Source organism: Leucopleurus acutus (assembly GCF_964270905.1).
Source record: "Leucopleurus acutus genome assembly, chromosome: 4".
In the NCBI taxonomy this organism is placed as follows: domain Eukaryota; kingdom Metazoa; phylum Chordata; class Mammalia; order Artiodactyla; family Delphinidae; genus Leucopleurus; species Leucopleurus acutus.
Genome location: NC_139146.1, coordinates 47481168 through 47500214, shown reverse-complemented (window position 1 = coordinate 47500214; position 19047 = coordinate 47481168). Strand labels below are relative to the sequence as shown.

Genomic DNA, 19047 nt, shown 5'->3' with positions numbered 1-19047 from the left:
AAAATGGAAAAATTAAAATGTTCTGAAATTTTTTTCCACAAAATACATTCTAAGCCTTTACACACCCAACTTGTATGGAAACTTTCATTTACTGAATGTATGCCATCCCATTAAGCAATACCCCATGGTTAAAATGTGATCAATTTTGTATCATCTTTGAATGTGGTCCTGTGAGAAGAGGGTTAATTAAGAAACATAGTCTTGACACAGCAGATCCAGGGTTCTGGCTCTTAGGAAACATTCAAAACCACATTTTTCGATGCAATACCTGAATTCATACCAGAGCTTAAGAAAAGGTGTCAAGTTTTTCAACATCGCAGGGGTGCCACACTTACAACGTTCACTTTTGTAAGTTCTGGGCTAGTGCAATTTGAGGAAGTTTTTAAAACTTTACTTTCAAGAAATGCCTTATTTTTAGAAAGGATATAATATTGATTTTAAAAGAATGACCAACCATCACCAAAAACACAATCTCTCAAGCTACTATTAAAACGCTGGAGTGAATTTTTAAATTATTTGGTTAGCAATTTCAGTGTCTTATTAATCCTTAGCACAGTGATTTTAATTTAGAATCATAGTGAGTTAAACTTCTCAAAAATTAATCTTGTCTGAAGAATACTAGCAATCAACAGTCATATGTTATACATAGGTCAGAAGATGGATTGAATTAGGTAGAAAATAACAGTTTGGATGCTTTCGGTGGGGAGGGGATAGTAACGGTTACATAACAGAAAAACAATACTGACCCTTAAAATTTATGTTGTCAATCCCTGCAGCAGGAAAGGACAGAGTTTTGTCCTATAATAAATCAATAACTATTTACTGTGAAGTTCTGGTTACATGGGCTTAAATAAATTTAATAAATTTCTCAACAGTGGTTCATTTTATTTTGAACACATGTAGCCATGTTTTACAGCCTGCCCGTCATATCATGACCTCTCTGTCAGACTGATTTCAGATCTTTGAATTTTCTCTATTAACATATCATATCCATTCTGACTCTTAACGTGGGTGCCAAATGTAAAAACTTTCACCATATTAATTTACAAGTTTTTCCTATGAAGTCTTATTTGTTCCTACTAGAGAGTTCATTTTCTCACTGAATGCCTCAGAGATACAGAGTAAAAAAAAAATCTCCAAACAGAAAAGCAACTTATAACTTGAATGATTTTTAAGCAGTGACAACATTATTATATTCTCTGAGCACAGTAGGGGTTCTGTTCCAAGATCTCATGCTCATTAATCAGATTCCAAACTTAAATCAAAAACAATACAGCCACGATATAAGAAAATGTCTCCCTGACTGCAGACTTGGATGAAGCAGGATATAAAGCTCTGGAGTACAATTTATAACCTCCTATAATTAAAGGCCATTTATGTGCCACTGATTTCAAAATCTGCAGATGGTTGTTTGATATTTTGTAAATGAGTTCACTTCACATATGGACAAAAATGTTACAGCTAATAGATGATTTACAAATATGTCTGATTTAGGTATCTGCTCTAATGCCAATTTGCAAAACTCTTCACTTCCCACAAAACCCAACCCAAAGTTATAGTGATAGTATCTTCATGTTTTGTATGCTATGAACTTTCTATAGAGTGCAATGTTTATCCTTAGCCTGAATTAAGGCAAACTGATACCTGCAATAGATATGACTGAAAAAACCAGAGGAGTCTCAATTCTTGTTGAGCACAAAACGGCCCTTGTCAAATAGTCATGGCAGGTTCCCACATGATAGCTTTTATAGATGTCACGTTTTGGCTCTAAAGTGGTTGTGCTAATAAGCTTTGGAGTTTTTTGGATGTGTTTCAAAGAAAGAGATCTGACACAGGGAAATGAAGCTTCGTAATACTTTTCAGAGGAAGTTGCACTGAACTGAATCATTTTAGGATGCAGAAAACATGTTTAAGAAGATCAGGTGTAGGAAGGGATCTTGGAAAACAAAGGGAGAGAAGGTAAAACAAAGACTCAAAGAGATGGATAAGGAATGAAGTAGAGCACATCTAAAGCCAAAGGCAGACCCAACCAAACCAACTCAGAAGAGACTGCCACTTTATGTAAATTATCATGGAAAAGGTATTAAGCATCTGAATACAGCAGTGCTGTCAGGTCTAGGTTTTCATTGGTAAGGGGATATAGAAAAATTCCTGGTTTCTGTGCTCAGGAACACATTGGCTAACCAAACTGTGCTGGAAATACTCGGATCCAATTTGTCCTGGTCAGAGTAGGTTAGTTTAAAGAGGTCTCTGACATTAAGTGAATTAAGTTCTTCCTATAATGATCAGAACAATGACAGGATAGAGAACTGTCTCTAAGAAGGTACTAGCTACAGATTTTGATGCAAGCATTGGGCTGCTTGTGTAAGTCTAAATTAGCCCATCCAGAAAAACTCAGATTCTCGGGGTAGCTCCAAGGGCTCGAGAATCAGTGCACTCAGGCTAATGGCATGTATGTGAGGTGTGACACAAGTAAAACTCGTGTGAATGTCAAAGCTACGCAACACCTAAACTCTTCCTAGCTATGTTAGAATGGGTGCATATTAGACATACTTGCTATCCTTAATTAATGCAAAATAACAAAGAATTCAAATTCTGGCCACTAAGGAGTCCAAGTGCTATATATATATAATAGAGTAACTGGTGATACATGCTAAAATTTCTACTGGAAACTCAGTATATTACTTCGTATGGCATCAGGTACTTCACTGGTGTGAAAAAAAAATCATACCATAGAAAAGGCAGCTGCAGAATCTCTCAAACAGACGCGGGATATCAGAACAAAACTCATTATTCTATTTAGCATCTTCCCATCAAGAAAGTACCTCTTAAAATGCAAAGTTTGAGTATTCCATAAAAGCTTAAATTTCAGTGCTTTTCTAACAAATCCCTGGGAAAATTAATCATACAGATGTGCTTCCATTTTTCATGTCTAGAGATGTTAACCTCAGTCATCCAAGTAGCTATTTTACCCTCTGATATTCTTAACTATGTATATGGAAATAAATACAATTAATGAAAAATACCCAGCCGAATGAAATGGTAACTTTGAATAGAGTGACAGAATGTACTTCTCCATTTTTTCTTACAAATAAAATATGTAACATTCTCCTTTTCTCTACCAATTTTAAAACTAAATGGTTTATTAAGAATGTAACTATGAAGTTTCTTATTCATAGCCACAAAAATTGATCAAAATAGATATTCTGACATAATAAGTAAGTTGTAAACTTGATGTTGACTTTATAGCAAATTGGTTTATCCAGGGCAGAAGTTTAGCAGTTTGGATAGTCTCATGAGAGTTACCACCTTTATTCCTGACATTTTGTATCAAGATAGAAAAAAAAAAGGTGGGGTGGGGGGAGAATGTCTGATAAGATTACCCAAAGCGATCAGTATCTTCCTAATGCGATCTATTTTGAAGGACATGAGTTGCTACATGCAAACACTCACTGATGAATAAACAAGTATGGACACGAAGAATCTCAAATGCTTGGTTATTTTTTGCCTATGTAAAGAAATGCTCCCTTTTCACATATGTATCGGTGGGTTGGTCTGCATAGGAAAAGTGCTTTGCATGAAAATGTCATTCAGTTGTGGGACTAAAAGCTTCAGTATGATAACTTCCTTTGTGCTGGAAAGTATTACTTTATGATGGATGCTTATGTTCTAACTGAGCTCCCCAGGACTTTTATTTGGTTGGCTGAAACCATCTTTAACTCCGTCTATTATTACATTACAGCTAATTTCCAAAACACCTATCAGTTATTGAATAATACAATGGTCTACTAAACACATGCAGCATAGTGCCAGTGGTGCTTTCAAACAGATACACAGATTGATGGAATAGCATTTCCTAGTCTTCCTACCTGTGTACTCAGGTGGGCAAAGGCATGTGTAGTTATTAATTCCATCGACGCATGTAGAGTTATTTTCACAGTCATTATCTTCACAGTCATCAACATTGATTTCACAATTTTCTCCTTCAAATCCATCAGCACAAATACACCTGAACGCCAGGGGAAGAAAAGACAAAAGACACCTTCCTATATTTCCAAACCATATGGTCTAAATATTGAAAAAAACTAAATACACTCATCAATTACAGAGCTTTTAACGACAAGAAATTGATTTTTTAAATGCTTTTAAATGACACATTGTAAACGTCAATTTAAGTTAATATCCCCCAAATCAGAAACAATTTGAGAAAGAAAATTTATGCTGGCTGCAAGATGGCAAATGGCCCCATGGTCCTATAAGTCAATAAATCCAATACATTTGCAGGTTTAAAAAATGAGAAAAGTTTACTCTACAGCCCTAGATATCTTAATCTCTAGTTGTGTTCTAATAAAATAATTCATGCTTATTTGCTCATCAATGAGGAGGAATGATTCTGATTTTTTAAAAATTACACTTACTAACTTATGTGTAATGTTCTTGATGTGTCAAAGCAAAATAGAAATCTAAAAATAAAACTTTGTCTTCCTTGCAATTATAAAATATGAATATTCTCTTTAACTCTCAACAAATACAATTTTTCACTGGCATAATACATTGTACCTTTCATCTTGCTAGGCATCAGAATAATCTTTGAGTAAAGGCTTGATGAAAGAGACAACTTCATAACAGAAGGCAGAAATGAAGTATATGTATTATAAAAAGTGGTATTTCTAACAAGTTTTAGTAGTAGATTAGCATTCTTATGCGAAGTTATTAGTTTTCATTGTAAGAACTCTGTTTCATGATTCATGAAGTAGATCTGAAGTAACTGTACTGTATGATTAAATAACTCCTGATTAAAAATGTTCACAGCATGTTTGTCTACACATATTGTGGCTTGGAAATGAGTCATTACTTTTCTGTTTCAATGGGATCCACATCTTATCATTACACACAGTCTGTTAAAGCAACACACAAAACAACAGATGGATATATGCCTTGCAGTAGGGGACTATTTGACTATTAATTAGCTTAACAGAGCCACTAATTTGTCTTGACCTAATCTGACTTGATTAGTTCCAATGTACGCATGTGCGTGTTTTTAAATTGCTTGGCTTTGTAGCATCCTGAGCTGAGAATACTGTAATGTCTCAATTTGTTTTTATATCGAAGTATCTCTGCAAGGGACTAATACATACTTTCCTTATGAACAGAATTTCTGGTACTCTTTTCAAAACAAAGCCCTTGGATTTAAAAAGGAAAAATGAATCTTTGCTTATTCTTGCTCCAATACGTCAGACACAGAAAATCACAGACCAATGACCTACCAGAAGCCATCTTTTTCTCCTTCTTTTAAGTGGCAAGTTCCTCCATGTTTACATGGGTTACTGATGCATGCATGAATTGGAACATCACAGTCCTGCCCCTGGACAAGGAATGGTCAAGTTGAGTGTAAATAAAGTAGTTCTCAGAACATAGAGAAAGCACAACAGAATAATAAAGACCCACCAAGGAAAGCTACGTTTTCAGATCTTGGTTCCCACAACAGCTTCTACTTACCTTGAAACCATATGGACAGGTGCAGCGATAAAAGTCAACGGGATCATTGTTACAGGTGCCATCATTTTTACATGGATTTGATAAGCAGGGATTACATTTAGCTAGAATATTGACATCTACAGGACCTAAAAATTGATTGAAAAATATGAGAAGTGGATGCTTTCTGTTTTCAGTTCACTTAAAATTATTTCAATGCCTTAATGTAACAGTACATTTTGTATAAAATTATTATTGGTCACATATCCATATGTGTTTCTCTTCCATGACAAAACCAGAAATCAGCATCATCATAATTATCTTTAAGAACGCAACAGGAGGCCATCTCATTGGGAGTTAATAGTGAAACTCTCTCATGTCAGAGTAGGGCTCTGAGTTGTGAGCTTAGGTAGTTAAGATCTGACATTAGGGATGCCAGCATCAAAGGGTCAGTCCCCTCATTAGCTGACTAGCTAATGCGGATGCTTTCCATGGCCAGTGCCTGCAACTTAACTCAGGCGGCTGGTATGGAAAGCCATGGATCCCAAAGAGGACTGTGGGTGTGTGTGCTAGGGGATGGGTGGGCAAGGTTTTGAATAAGTACAAACTCAGGAGACCTTCAAGATGGTGGAGGAGTAAGACGTGGAGCTCACCTTCCTCCCCACAAATACATCAGAAATACATCTACATGTGGAACAACTCCTACAAAACCTACTGAATGCTGGCAGAAGACCTCAGACTTCCCAAAAGATATATATATATATTTTCTTCCTTTTTACTTTTTGTGAGTGTGTATGTGTATGCTTCTTTGTGTGATTAAGTTTGTATAGCTTTGCTTTTACCATTTGTCCTAGTGTTCTGTCTGTCCATTTTTTTTTTTTTAGTATAGCTTATAGTGCTTGTTACCATTGGTGGATTTGTTATTTGGTTTGGTTGCTCTCTTCTTTCTTTCTTTCTTTTATTACTTTTAATTTTTTTAATTTTTAATAATTTTTCATTTTTTATTTTAATAATTATTTCCTCCCTCCCTCCGTTCCTTCCTTCCTTCCATCCATCCATCCATCCATCCATCCATCCATCCCTCTTTTTTTCTCCCTTATCCTCTGAGCCATGTGGCTGACAGGGTCTTGGTGCTCCAGGCAGGTGTCAGCCTTGTGCCTCTGAGGTGGGAGAGCCAAGTTCAGGACACTGGTCCACCAGAGACCTCCTGGCTCCATGTAATATCAAATGGTGAAAGCTCTCCCAGAGATGTCCATCTCAGTGGAAAGACCCAGTTCCACTCAATGACCAGCAAGCTACAGTGCTGGACACCCCATGCCAAACAACTAGCAAGACAGGGACACAGCCCCACCCATTACCAGAGAGGCTGCCTAAAATAATAATAAGGTCACAGACACCACAAAACACACCACTGGATGCAGTCCTGCCCACCAGAAAGACAAGATCCAGCCTCCTCCACCAGAACACAGGCACGAGTCCCCTCCACCAGGAAGCCTACACAACCCACTGAACCAACCTTAGCCACTGGGGGGCACACACCAAAAATAATGAGACTATGAATCTGCACCCTGCGAAAAGGAGACCCCAAACACAGTAAGTTAAGCAAAATAAGAAGATAGAGAAACACACAGCAGATGAAAGAGCAAGGTTAAAACCTACCAGTCCAAACAAATGAAGGGGAAATAGGCAGTCTATCTGAAAAAGAATTCAGAGTAATGATACTAAAGATAATCCAAAATCTTGGAAATAGAAGGAAAAAATACAAGAAACATTTAACAAGGACAGAGAAGAACTAGAGGGCAAAAAACAATGATGAACAACACAATAAATGAAATTAAAAATTCTCTAGAAGGAATCAATGGCAGAATAACTGAGGCAGAAGAACAGAAAACTGACCTGGAAGATAAAATAGGGGATATAACTACCACAGAGCAGAATAAAGAAAAAAGAATGAAAAGAATTGAGGACAGTCTCAGAGATATCTGGGGCAAAATTAAAAACACCAACATTCGAATTATAGGGGTCCCAGAAGAAGAAGAGAAAAAGAAAAGGACTGAGAAAATATTTGAAGAGATTATACTTAAAAACTTCCCTAATATGGGAAAGGAAATACTCAATCAAGTCCAGGAAGGGCAGAGAGTCTCATACAGGATAAATCCAAGGAGAAACACACAAAGACACATATTAATCAAACAATTAAAAATTAAATACAAAGAAAAAATATTAAAAGCAGCAAGGGAAAAGCAACAAATAACATACAAGGGAATCCACATAAGGTTAACAGCTGAACTTTCAGCAGAAACTCTGCAAGCCAGAAGGGTATGGCAGGACATATTTAAAGCGATGAAAGGGAAAAACCCACAACCAAGATTACTCTATACCAGCAAGGCTGTCATTCAGATTCAATGGAGAAATTAAAACCTTTACAGACAAGCAAAAGGTAAGAGAATTCAGCACCACAAAACCAGCTTTACAACAAATGGAACTTCTCTAGACAGGAAAGAGAAGGGAAGGAAAAGACCTACAATAACAAACCCAAAACAATTAAGAAAATGATAATAGGAACATACATATCGATAACTACCTTAAATGTAAATGGATTAAATGCTCCAACCAAAAGACATAGACTGGCTAAATGGATACAAAAACAAGACCCATATACAGGCTGTCTACAAGACACCCACTTGAGACCTAGGAACACATACAGACTGAAAGTGAGGGGATAGAAAAAGATATTTCATGCAAATGGAAATCAAAAGAAGCTGGAGTAGCAATTCTCATATCAGACAAAGTAGACTTTAAAATAAAGACTATTACAAGAGACAATGAAGGACACTACATAGCGATCAAGGGATCAATCCAAGAAGAAAATATAACAATTGTAAATATACATGCACCCAACATAGGAACACCTCAATACTTAAGGCAAATGCTAACAGCTATAAAACAGGAAATCGACAGTAACACAATAATAGTGGGGGACTTTAACACCTCACTTACACCAAGGCACAGATCATCCAAAATGAAAATAAATAAGGAAACACAAGCTTTAAATAACACAATAGACCAGATAGATTTAATTGACATTTATAGGACATTCCGTCCCAAAAAACAGAATACACTTTCTTCTCAAGTGCTCATGGAACATTCTCTAGGGTAGATCATATCTTGGGTCACAAATCAAGCCTTGGTAAATTTAAGAAAATTGAAATTGTATCAAGTATCTGTTCTGACCACAACACTATGAGACTAGATATCAATTACAGGAAAAAAAATCTGTAAAAAATACAAACACATGGAGGCTAAACAATACACTACTAAATAATCAAGAGATCATTGAAGAAATCAAAGAGGAAATCCAAAAATACCTAGAAACAAATGACAATGAAAACACGACGACCCAAAACCTGTGGGATGCAACAAAAGCAGTTCTATGAGGGAAGTTTATAGCAATGCAATCCTACCTCAAGAAACAAGAAACATCTCAAATAAACAACCTAACCTTACCCCTAAAGCAATTAGAGAAAGAAGAACAGAAAAACTCCAGAGTTAGCAGAAGGAAAGAAATCATAAAGATCAGATCAGAAATAAATGAAAAAGAAATGAAGGAAATGATAGTAAAGATCAATAGAACTAAAAGCTGGTTCTTTGAGAAGATAAACAAAATTGATAAACCATTAGCCACTTTCATCAAGAAAAAAAGGGAGAAAACTCAAATTAATAGAGTTACAAATGAAAAAGGAGAAGTAACAACTGACACTGCAGAAATACAAAGGATCATGAGAGAGTATTGCAAGCAACTATATGCCAATAAAATGGACAACCTAGAATAAATGGACAAATTCTTAGAAAAACACAACCTTGCGAGACTGAACCAGGAAGAAATAGAAAATATAAACAGACCAATCACAAGCACTGAAATTGAGACTGGGATTAAAAATCTTTCAACAAACAAAAGCCCAGGACCAGATGGCTTCACAGGAGAATTCTATCAAATATTTAGAGAAGAGCTAACAGCTACCCTTCTCAAACTCTTCCAAAATATAGCAGAGGGAGGAAAACTCCAAAACTCATTCTACAAGGCCACCATCACCCTGATACCAAAACCAGACAAGGATGTCACAAAGAAAGAAAACTACAGGCCAATATCACTGATTAACAGTGATGCAAAAATCCTCAACAAAATACTAGCAAACAGAATTCAACAGCACATTAAAAGGCTCATACACCATGATCAAGTGGGGTTTATCACAGGAATGCAAGGATTCTTCAATCTACGCAAATCAATCAACGTGATACACCATGTTAACAAATTGAAGGAGAAAAACCATATGATCATCTCAATAGATGCAGAAAAAGCTTTTGACATATTCAACACCCATTTATGATAAAAACCCTCCAGAAAGTAGGCATAGAGGGAACTTATCTCAACATAATAAAGGCCATATATGACAAACCCACAGCCAACATCATTCTCAAGGGTGAAAAACTGAAACCATTTCCTGTAAGATCAGGAACTCTTGTTCCACTCTCACTACTATTATTGGTTGTCCATGCTCACCACTATTATTCAACATAGTTTTGGAAGTTTTAGCCACAGCAATCAGAGAAGAAAAAGAAATAAAAGGAATCCAAATTGGAAAAGAGGAAGTAAAACTGTCACTTTGTAGATGACATGATACTATACATAGAGAATCCTAAAGATGCTACCAGAAAACTACTAGAGCTAATCAATGAATTTGATAAAGTAGCAGGATACAACATTAATGTACAGAAATCTCTTGCTTTCCTACACACTAATGATGGAAAATCTGAAAGAGAAATTAGGGGAACACTCCCAGTTACCATTGCCACGAAAAGAATAAGTTACCTAGGAATAAACATACCTAAGGAAACAAAAGACCTGTATGCAGAAAACTATAAGACACTGATAAAAGAAATTAAAGATGATAAAAACAGATGGAGAGATATACCATGCTCTTGGATTGGAAGAATCAACATTGTGAAAATGACTCTACTATCCAAAGCAATTTACATATTCAGTGCAATCCCTATCAAACTACCAATGGCATTTTTCACAGAACTAGAACAAAAAATTTCACAATGTACATGGAAACACAAAGACCCTAATAGCCAATGCAATCTTGAGAAAGAAAAATGGAGCTAGAGGAATAAGGCTCCCTGACTTCAGGCTATATTACAAAGCTACAGTAATCAAGACAGTATGGTATTGACACAAAAACAGAAATATAGATCAATGGAACAGGATAGAAAGCCCAGAGATAAACCCACACACCTATGGTCACCTTATCTTTGATAAAGGAGGCAAGAATATACAATGGAGAAAAGAATGCCTCTTCAGTAAGTGGTGCTGGGAAAACAGGACAGCTACATGTAAAAGAATGAAATTAGAACACTCCTAACACTATACACAAAAATAAACTCAAATGGATGAAATACCTAAATGTAAGGCCAGACACTATTAAACTCTTAGAGGAAAACATAGGCAGAACACTCTACGACATAAATCAGAGCAAGATCTTTTTTGATCCATCTCCTAGAGAAATGGAAATAAAAACAAAAATAAGCAAATGGGACCTAATGAAACTTAAAAGCTTTTGCACAGCAAAAGAAAAAATAAACAAGACAAAAAGACAACCTTCAGAATGGGAGAAAATATTTGCAAATGAAGCAACTGACCAAGGATTAATCTCCAAAATTTACAAGCGGCACATGTAGCTCAATATCAAAAAAACAAACAACCCAATCCAAAAACAGGCAGAAGACCTAAACAGACATTTCTCCAAAGAAGATATACAGATTGCCAACAAACACATGAAAGAATGCTCAACATCACTAATCATTAGACAAATGCAAATCAAAACTACAATGAGGTATCACCTCATACCAGTCAGAATGGCCATCATCAAAAAATCTACAAACAATAAATGCTGGAGAGGGTGTGGAGAAAAGGGAACCCTCTTGCATGGTTGGTTGGAATGTAAATTGATACAGGCACTATGGAGAACAGTATGGAGGTTCCTTAAAAAACTAAAAATAGAACTACCATATGATCCAGCAATCTCACTACTGGGCTTATACTCTGAGAAAACCATAATTCAAAAAGAGTCATGTACCACAATGTTCATTGCAGTTCTATTTACAATAGCCAGGAAATGGAAGCAACCTAAGTGTCCATCGACAGATGAATGGATAAAGAAGATGTGACACATATATACGATGGAATATCACTCAGCCATAAAAAGAAATGAAATTGATTTATTTGTAGTGAGGTGGATGGACATAGAGACTGTCATACAGAGTGAAGCAAGTTAGAAAGAGAAAAACAAATACCGTATGCTAACACATAGATGTGGAATCTTAAAAAAAAAAAAGGTTCTGAAGAACCTAGTGGCAGGACAGGAATAAAGACGCAGACATAGAGAATAGACTTGAGGACACGGGAAGGGTAAGGGTAAGCCGGGACAAAGTGAGACAGTGGCATGGACATATATACACTACCAAATGTAAAACAGATAGCCAGTGGGAAGCAGCCACATAGCATAGGGAGATCAGCTCAGTGCTTTTTGACCACTTAGAGGGGTGGGATAGGGAGGGTGGGAGGGAGGGAGATGCAAGAGGGAGGAGATATGGGAATATATGTATATATATAGCTGATTCACTTTGATATAAAGCAGAAACTAACTCAGCATTGTAAAGCAATTATACTCCAATAAAGATGTTAAAAAAATATAAAACAAATAAATAAAAAAAAGAAAAAAAATTTATCAGTGCAAATAAAAATGCAATAATGTGCACCTGCCCTGATAATATTAGTCCAGTACTGTTATTTTCATACAGGAGATACAAAACACTGCCACTTTTATGCTTAGGACAAGAAACCGAAAATGAAATCTTCATTATATCCTCCCTCATGTCCCTTCAGTTCAATTTGTTAGCACATTAGCACAGGCACAAGATGAGTGAGATTTCTGTGTCTTCCTCGTCGAGAAGAAAATACTGCTGAAGCGGTCTCTACTTGCAATCTCACCTTTTGGGATACACATTAAAAAAATGTCATAATCCATGAAAGGTCTAGATTAAATGCAGATTCAGTTGAAGATACATTCCTTTGGCCACACATATTTGTTCCACAAGTGGCTGAAAATGTAGATATTGTACCATCCTCAATAAAATTATGTTCCATTGATGCTACTTTTTGCACTTTGTGAGAGTGCACTAGACTGCCTTTTGGCAACTGTTTGATGAGTACACTCTGTCAGAGTGACACTTCTATATTTAAAATACAAATATTTTATAACGTAAACATTAATTATATTTTTGCTTTCACCATCAATCTCTCTGTAGTTCTTTATCCTCACTGGAATTAGCAGTGATAATTCTAAGTGTATGTCTCACCACACATAATTTCTAGCAAGGTTATCTGAGGCAGCTGTATAGCATCCCTCCCCTGCCCCTACTCTTCTACCACTGCTCTAAGCTTCAAGGTACCTCCACCCAAAAAGCTGTATGACTTCTGCTAATATAAACTTTCTTTAATCAAAATTTTCTACAGATGAGAGACCAACAGTAAGCTGTTGGTCTACTTACAGAAACTCATATATAAAAGAAAATGTGAAGTAACATGGTGGCCATTAAAACTCTTCATACCTAAACATTCCCTTACCCTAGGAAATACATATTCATATAATGGTTTTGGAGTACAATCCAAAAAAGGACAGCGTTCTATACTGTTCAGTTTTCCTATTAACAAAAACCCTGAAATATGTTTACATAGAGATTCCTGTTTCTTTTTCAACTATTTGGAAATAAATGACAGTTCTGGGGATCACTATTAATGGGAAGGGTTGGTGTTTGCTCCCAGTGACACCTCAATCACTAGGGGAGGCCTTGCCTGTATCTCCTCTGCTTTTTCTTGGTACCAGAAAAACGAAGGCAGTTGTTGTATCAAATTACAGTTGGGAAATTGCTGGGATTAATACTGAAGTGAGCCATGTAGAAATTTAATTTCTCACTCTCCTCCAATGTATTTATCAAATAAATTTAGCTATTCAGTACATTGGGGAAGTAAATGTAGCAGTTAATTAGAGCAGTATGTTAAATTAATGTCATACCCCACAATAAATGGCTTTGTGTTTGCTAAAATGATCACACTTAGAATCAGCACTAGGAAAGGAAATATCTAAATGGTAATGGATTCCTGAGCTAGGCTAGAAGAAAGAAGACTCTTAGAACAAAGGCATAGGGTGAAGCAGCTAAGAATGTACGCCAGCAAAACAGCACGTCAGCAAATGCAAGGACTGTAAACATTCATCTGGCTACTTCCCAAGACCTTGAGGAAAATTGTCTTTTAGTCTAATTCTGTGCTTTCAACCTCAAAAGACTGTAGTTTGAATGGAGGGGTTCAGGGTTGGCAGTTTCTAAATTTATTCTGTGGAATGTGACATTTTTCAAAAATTATGTTTGATTATTTAGATGAGAAGCTCGAGATTGTTTTAGAAAAAAAACTGGGTATGTTTTGAAGAATTATTTTAATAGAGTATGCAGATAATGAAATTGCCAGGCTGAAGCAGCCTCTGTCCAGTTTTTAGCACAGTCGAGATTTATTGAATAAATATCCACTGAACCATATTTGATTAATAAGCACTATCTAATTTCTCCACTTTTTTTTTCCAGGACCAAGTTTCATTTTTAATATAGCACGTCTGCTCAACTATTTTCAGTATCTGCAATTTCTTATGGGTATATGAAGGGAGATTGTTGCTCTCCCATACATATTCAGTTTAGCTACAAGAATCAAAATAACAAGATTTCTCATGTGCACAGGCTTCTTCTGATAATTTCCTAAACCCACAAACTGTTCTGGCGGCATCAGGTTGAGAAATATATAAAATATTGAATTCTAATTTCTTCAGCTTGGTAAAGTTGACTACTAATAGCTACCATTCTATTTGCTTCTCCTTTTTTCAAATCCCTCTTTTAAAATCAATTTTTCAAAGATAATTTATTATTTCTAGCACTTGAGTTTGAGTGAAAGGTAATTCAAAAGATGTTTCTGAATTACAGAAATTCCAAATAGCAGCGTCCTCCGATATGTCCAAATGTCTTAAAATGGTATGATTCCTTTTCCTATTTAGATTATAATTCCACCTAACTAAATGTTCTTCTTATAATGTGATTTTTACATCCACTTGGTTTATCTAAATCCATTTATTTTTACATTCTAACCCCTTGGAACTATATCCTTTGTATCTGGTTCTCTTCTCTCATTCATCTTCCCATCCATATTTTGCTTCTCTTCTAAGTCTACCTTCTATCTTGTCTTTGCCTTCAATCTGTGGTTCATTTTCCATCCGGGACAACTTCTCTGAGACCCTTTCTTGCAAAGTTCTTATTCAAGGGTAATCACATCTTTAATCTGTTTCTATAACAAGGAGATAATATCAGAGCCAAAGGGATATGCTAAAGTCAAAATAAAATGGTAGAAGGGTTAGCATAGTTCTCTAAGAGCAAACCAACACGTAGAATCTTGCACACTTGATTGGTCCCAGATGAAAAGAAGATGTCCAGGAACAAGAAATAGACAAGCTCTTATCATAATGCGTAGTAATCTTAGGAAGAGAATCAGAAGTCAACCAGGCCAAGTTAGTGATCTAGATGTGTTACTTAACTGTATGGAATTAGGAGAGTAATGGCAGTCATCTCAATGGGTTGCTTTAAGCCTTAAATGAGATGCTAATGAATTCTGAGCGCAGAATATAGTGAGAACAAGCACAGAAGCCACAGAAAGTTCTGACACTCTTTAAAGCCTAGACATCCAAAGAAGGCAGGGGCTGGGAGGGACATAAGTGGTTTACTTAAAAGGAGAAAAGAGAGTAAGTCTTCCTCTGTATGTTTGTTCAAATTTTAGCACAAAGGCAAATGAGAGCTTGCTGTTTATTCATTCATTGCAAGTTCACTGAGTACCTTCGGTCTATGCCAGGAGCTTTTGAAATCTGGAAAAACTGTAGGGGCTATTATTAACAAAAACAAGGGAGAGTGGAAATGGGCACCGAGAGATAATTTCCCATTGGGTAACGACACCTAGAGTTAATGATTTTATGTTTTTAAGGACTGCAACTGTGATTTGTAAATCTGGCGTGGACAGCCACGAGGAATAACAGCACACAATTAAGAAGGAGAGGTTCTTTTTGTTCCTGCAGTGATGCTTGGCAAGGAACTAGAACTTGCTTGCTGATACAACTTCACCAATCTTCAAACTTTCTTTCTTCCAAAAGCCGGTTCCAAGAAGTGTTAAATTATTGCCAAGACATTAGCCCTCAGAAGATGTGTGCCACAGAGGAGAAAGATGTCGCAGAGGAGAAAACAAATCTAGCTTCCTGAATACAAATATCTACTAATGTCACTGAAATGAAGGCCGGTCTAGGATATCTAGATTGATTTAAGATTAGGTCTTGACTTAAGAGAGTTCTCTAGCATCAGCTATATGGAGTGGAGTTGTGTTTAGCTTAATAATTCAAAGGGAAAACGAGCAGAAAGTTTGGTTAACAATTTGTCTTTGTCAGTTACTTTAACTTTGATGGAAGAACTGCTGGACTGCAAATCCATTAAAGCTTGTAGGCTGACTTGCTTACTTGACTCAAATCACTAGTTATGCACCTGACACTAATATTGCCACCCACTGAGAATTGTATCTCACTTTGACTTATGACTAAAAGCTCCAAACACAAATTTCTAACTATATCCCAGAGTCTGCCTTCATTCTGGTGTCCCTTGGACACATGAGTCAAATAGTAGAACCCTCTAGTACTGCCCTTGTATAAAGTCAGAGGTACATCAAAGACAACTCAGAAAAAACAAAGGGGGATATTTGATATTGGGCATAACTAACTAATAGTTCAGTAATAGAGACATCTATGGATCAACTACAGGACAGTTGCAAGAGAATGTGGAAAATGGGAAAGCATATTTTGGAATATGTGTTTTAAGTTTCTGCAAGCCAGCAAGGAGGAGAAATTCACTAGGTGAATGGAAATATGAATCTGAAGTTCATAAGAAAAGTCATGGCTAGATACTTGAAGCCACAGGACCAAAATCAATTAAATTAACAGGGCTAAGGAGAGAACCCCACATATGTCAATATTAAAAAGTGGGTAAGAAAGAGATGTCAGCAAAGGAATGAAGAGGCAATGGGAATGTACAAGAGGGAGCAGTGGCCACTACTGTCTAAGATGAAAAGAGGGCAAATAAAGAAGCTAAAAAGAAGCTATTGAAATGGGCAAGAGAGAAGTCACTGGTATCCCTATAGTTTCAGTGGAGGGGTAGAGATGGTCCCTAGGTGATAGGGAGGTTAAAATCCTACAAATTTGCATTTTTATAAATGGTTAAACAAAAACACGAAGATGGGTATTACACCTCTGGGATTCCCTGGCTTGGCCATTTGCTACACACACATATGATCTTAAGCCAGTAAATAAACTTCTTGAAGCACACTTAAAAGAAAAAGAGCAATAATTACTTCATGGAATTATTGTACCAGAGATGATATAGATGTATGATATTTAAGAATGGAATACAAATCATTAATTCTCATCACCTATTAAAATAAATGTCTGTTAAAAATTGCCCAGTGTTTTAAGTTTTTTAAAAAGTATAATGAAGGGCTTCCCTGATAGCGCAGTGGTTAAGAATCCGCCTGCCAATGCAGGAGACACGGGTTCAAGCCGTGGTCTGGGAAGATCCCACATGCCGCGGAGCAACGAAGCCCGTGCGCCACAACTACTGAGCCTGTGCTTTAGAGCCCACGAGCCACAACTACTGAGCCTGCGCGCCTAGAGCGCGTGCTCCACAACAAAAGAAGCCACTGCAATGAGAAGCCTGCGTACCACAACGAAGAGTAGCCCCAGTAGCCCCCACTCGCTGCAACTAGAGAAAGCCAGCGCGCAGCAAGGAAGACCCGACACAGCCAATACATACATACATACATATGTACATAAATAAATACAATTTATTTTAAAAAAAAAAGTATAATGAAAAACAGCCCTTGTTTGTTTTTCAAAGATGGTGCTTTTGGCAAATAACTATGTAGAAACCTGAATATTTTCTTTAGTCAGCGAGCAAATCTTAATCCCCCAAAGCTAAGGTTATTTCAAATTTATAACTATGTTCTAGTGATACTAAATCTGAAAATGTAAAAAGGATTTGACCAAGTTTTAAATACTATTTCAAAACAGATCTAACTAGTAAATTTTTCATTTTTTTAGGTTAAATTATTTAATCACCTTCATACTTTAATTAAATGATTAAGGAAAATATTAACTAATAATTTTGAGAAAAAAAAAACAAAAGACTTTGAACTTGTCAAGAACACCCCCCAAAAGGAAATGATCTCACTGGGAAAAAAAACTGACAATATTACAATGTTATTATTGAGAGATGTGGAATTTTCCCCAGAAATTCCAGAATTTAGAGGATTCTTCACCTATAAAAATAGCAGAAGAGATCAACCATGTGGTGGTGGAATGCTGATCATTCTGGGATATGAAAAGGTCCCAGGTTTCCCAACCCCTTAGCTGATCTTTACAGATAACTAATGAGGTATGTTGAGCACCATACCCCTGCCTCTTCATTGGGTTCCTGGCTACCAGACACCTGACCACTGGGGCTGCTTTCCCTGATTTGTGCTCCATTCTCATTTCCACTTGACTCACTATAAGAGTCTCCTGATGCCCTGATGGACCTGGTGGTATTGGTTACAATTCCACAATTGTTTGGTTTGGATATACATTATTAATATTGTATATATATTTCTATCACCAAACTTCCATATCGTTTTGCAATTATCCATTTAAATGTTATCTATCAGTAGAATACAAGCTCCATAAAGGCAGGGGTTTTTCTGTCCTATTTATTATTGTATTCTTAATACCTTGGATCTGTGCCTGGTGCATAACAGGAACTCACATAATATTTGTTGAATGAAACAGGCAATATACCACTTGTTTCCTTTAGACTGTTCACTCCTTAGCACATTTAAGTGTTTAATAAATGTCTGTAAAATTAAAAGTGAACAATTTAGTAGCCTGCATAGCTAAAGCTTCCTGAACCAAGAGCAATAAAGGGAATATTAGAAATTAACAATATTCTACATTCCATGCTGACGTTTTCAATGAAAACCTGGAGAGGGAAAAACCCTTCATTTTCTACTTGAGCATTCTAATATCATCTGATATTTAAAAGATGAAGACAGGACATTTGGGTTATAAGAACAAGTCATGACCATCTGCTTCCCATTCAAGAATGCCCTAATCTGGGTATTAATTAAATATGCTCTGATAATCTATTTCATTCAGTTCATTTATTTCTGTTGTGCGCTGAAACTATGAGATTATACTACAAAGAAAATACTCTGAAAAATGTAAGATAAAAATTGTATTGAAAGAATTAATTACTCAAAATAATATTATTGTCTTTTCTAGCAGAGAAAATATTTAAGTTATATTTAAATATAGCTACATAAACATGTTTTCAAATAAAGAATATTCATCTTCC

The 19047-nt window shown here is 36.2% G+C and overlaps 1 protein-coding gene across 3 annotated transcripts in view; it reads right to left on the bottom strand.

Moving 5' to 3' along the window:
- SLIT2 (slit guidance ligand 2) overlaps positions 1-19047 on the bottom strand; it is a gene marked incomplete at both ends in the record, with an annotated part of 381466 nt that overhangs the window by 38581 nt on the left and 323838 nt on the right. For all 3 annotated transcript variants that reach the window (XM_082837578.1, XM_082837576.1, XM_082837577.1), the window contains 3 exons: positions 3870-4009; positions 5268-5365; positions 5500-5624. In XM_082837578.1, coding sequence (XP_082693704.1) covers positions 3870-4009; positions 5268-5365; positions 5500-5624 — 363 coding nt within the window. The remainder of the gene's footprint in view (positions 1-3869; positions 4010-5267; positions 5366-5499; positions 5625-19047) is intronic.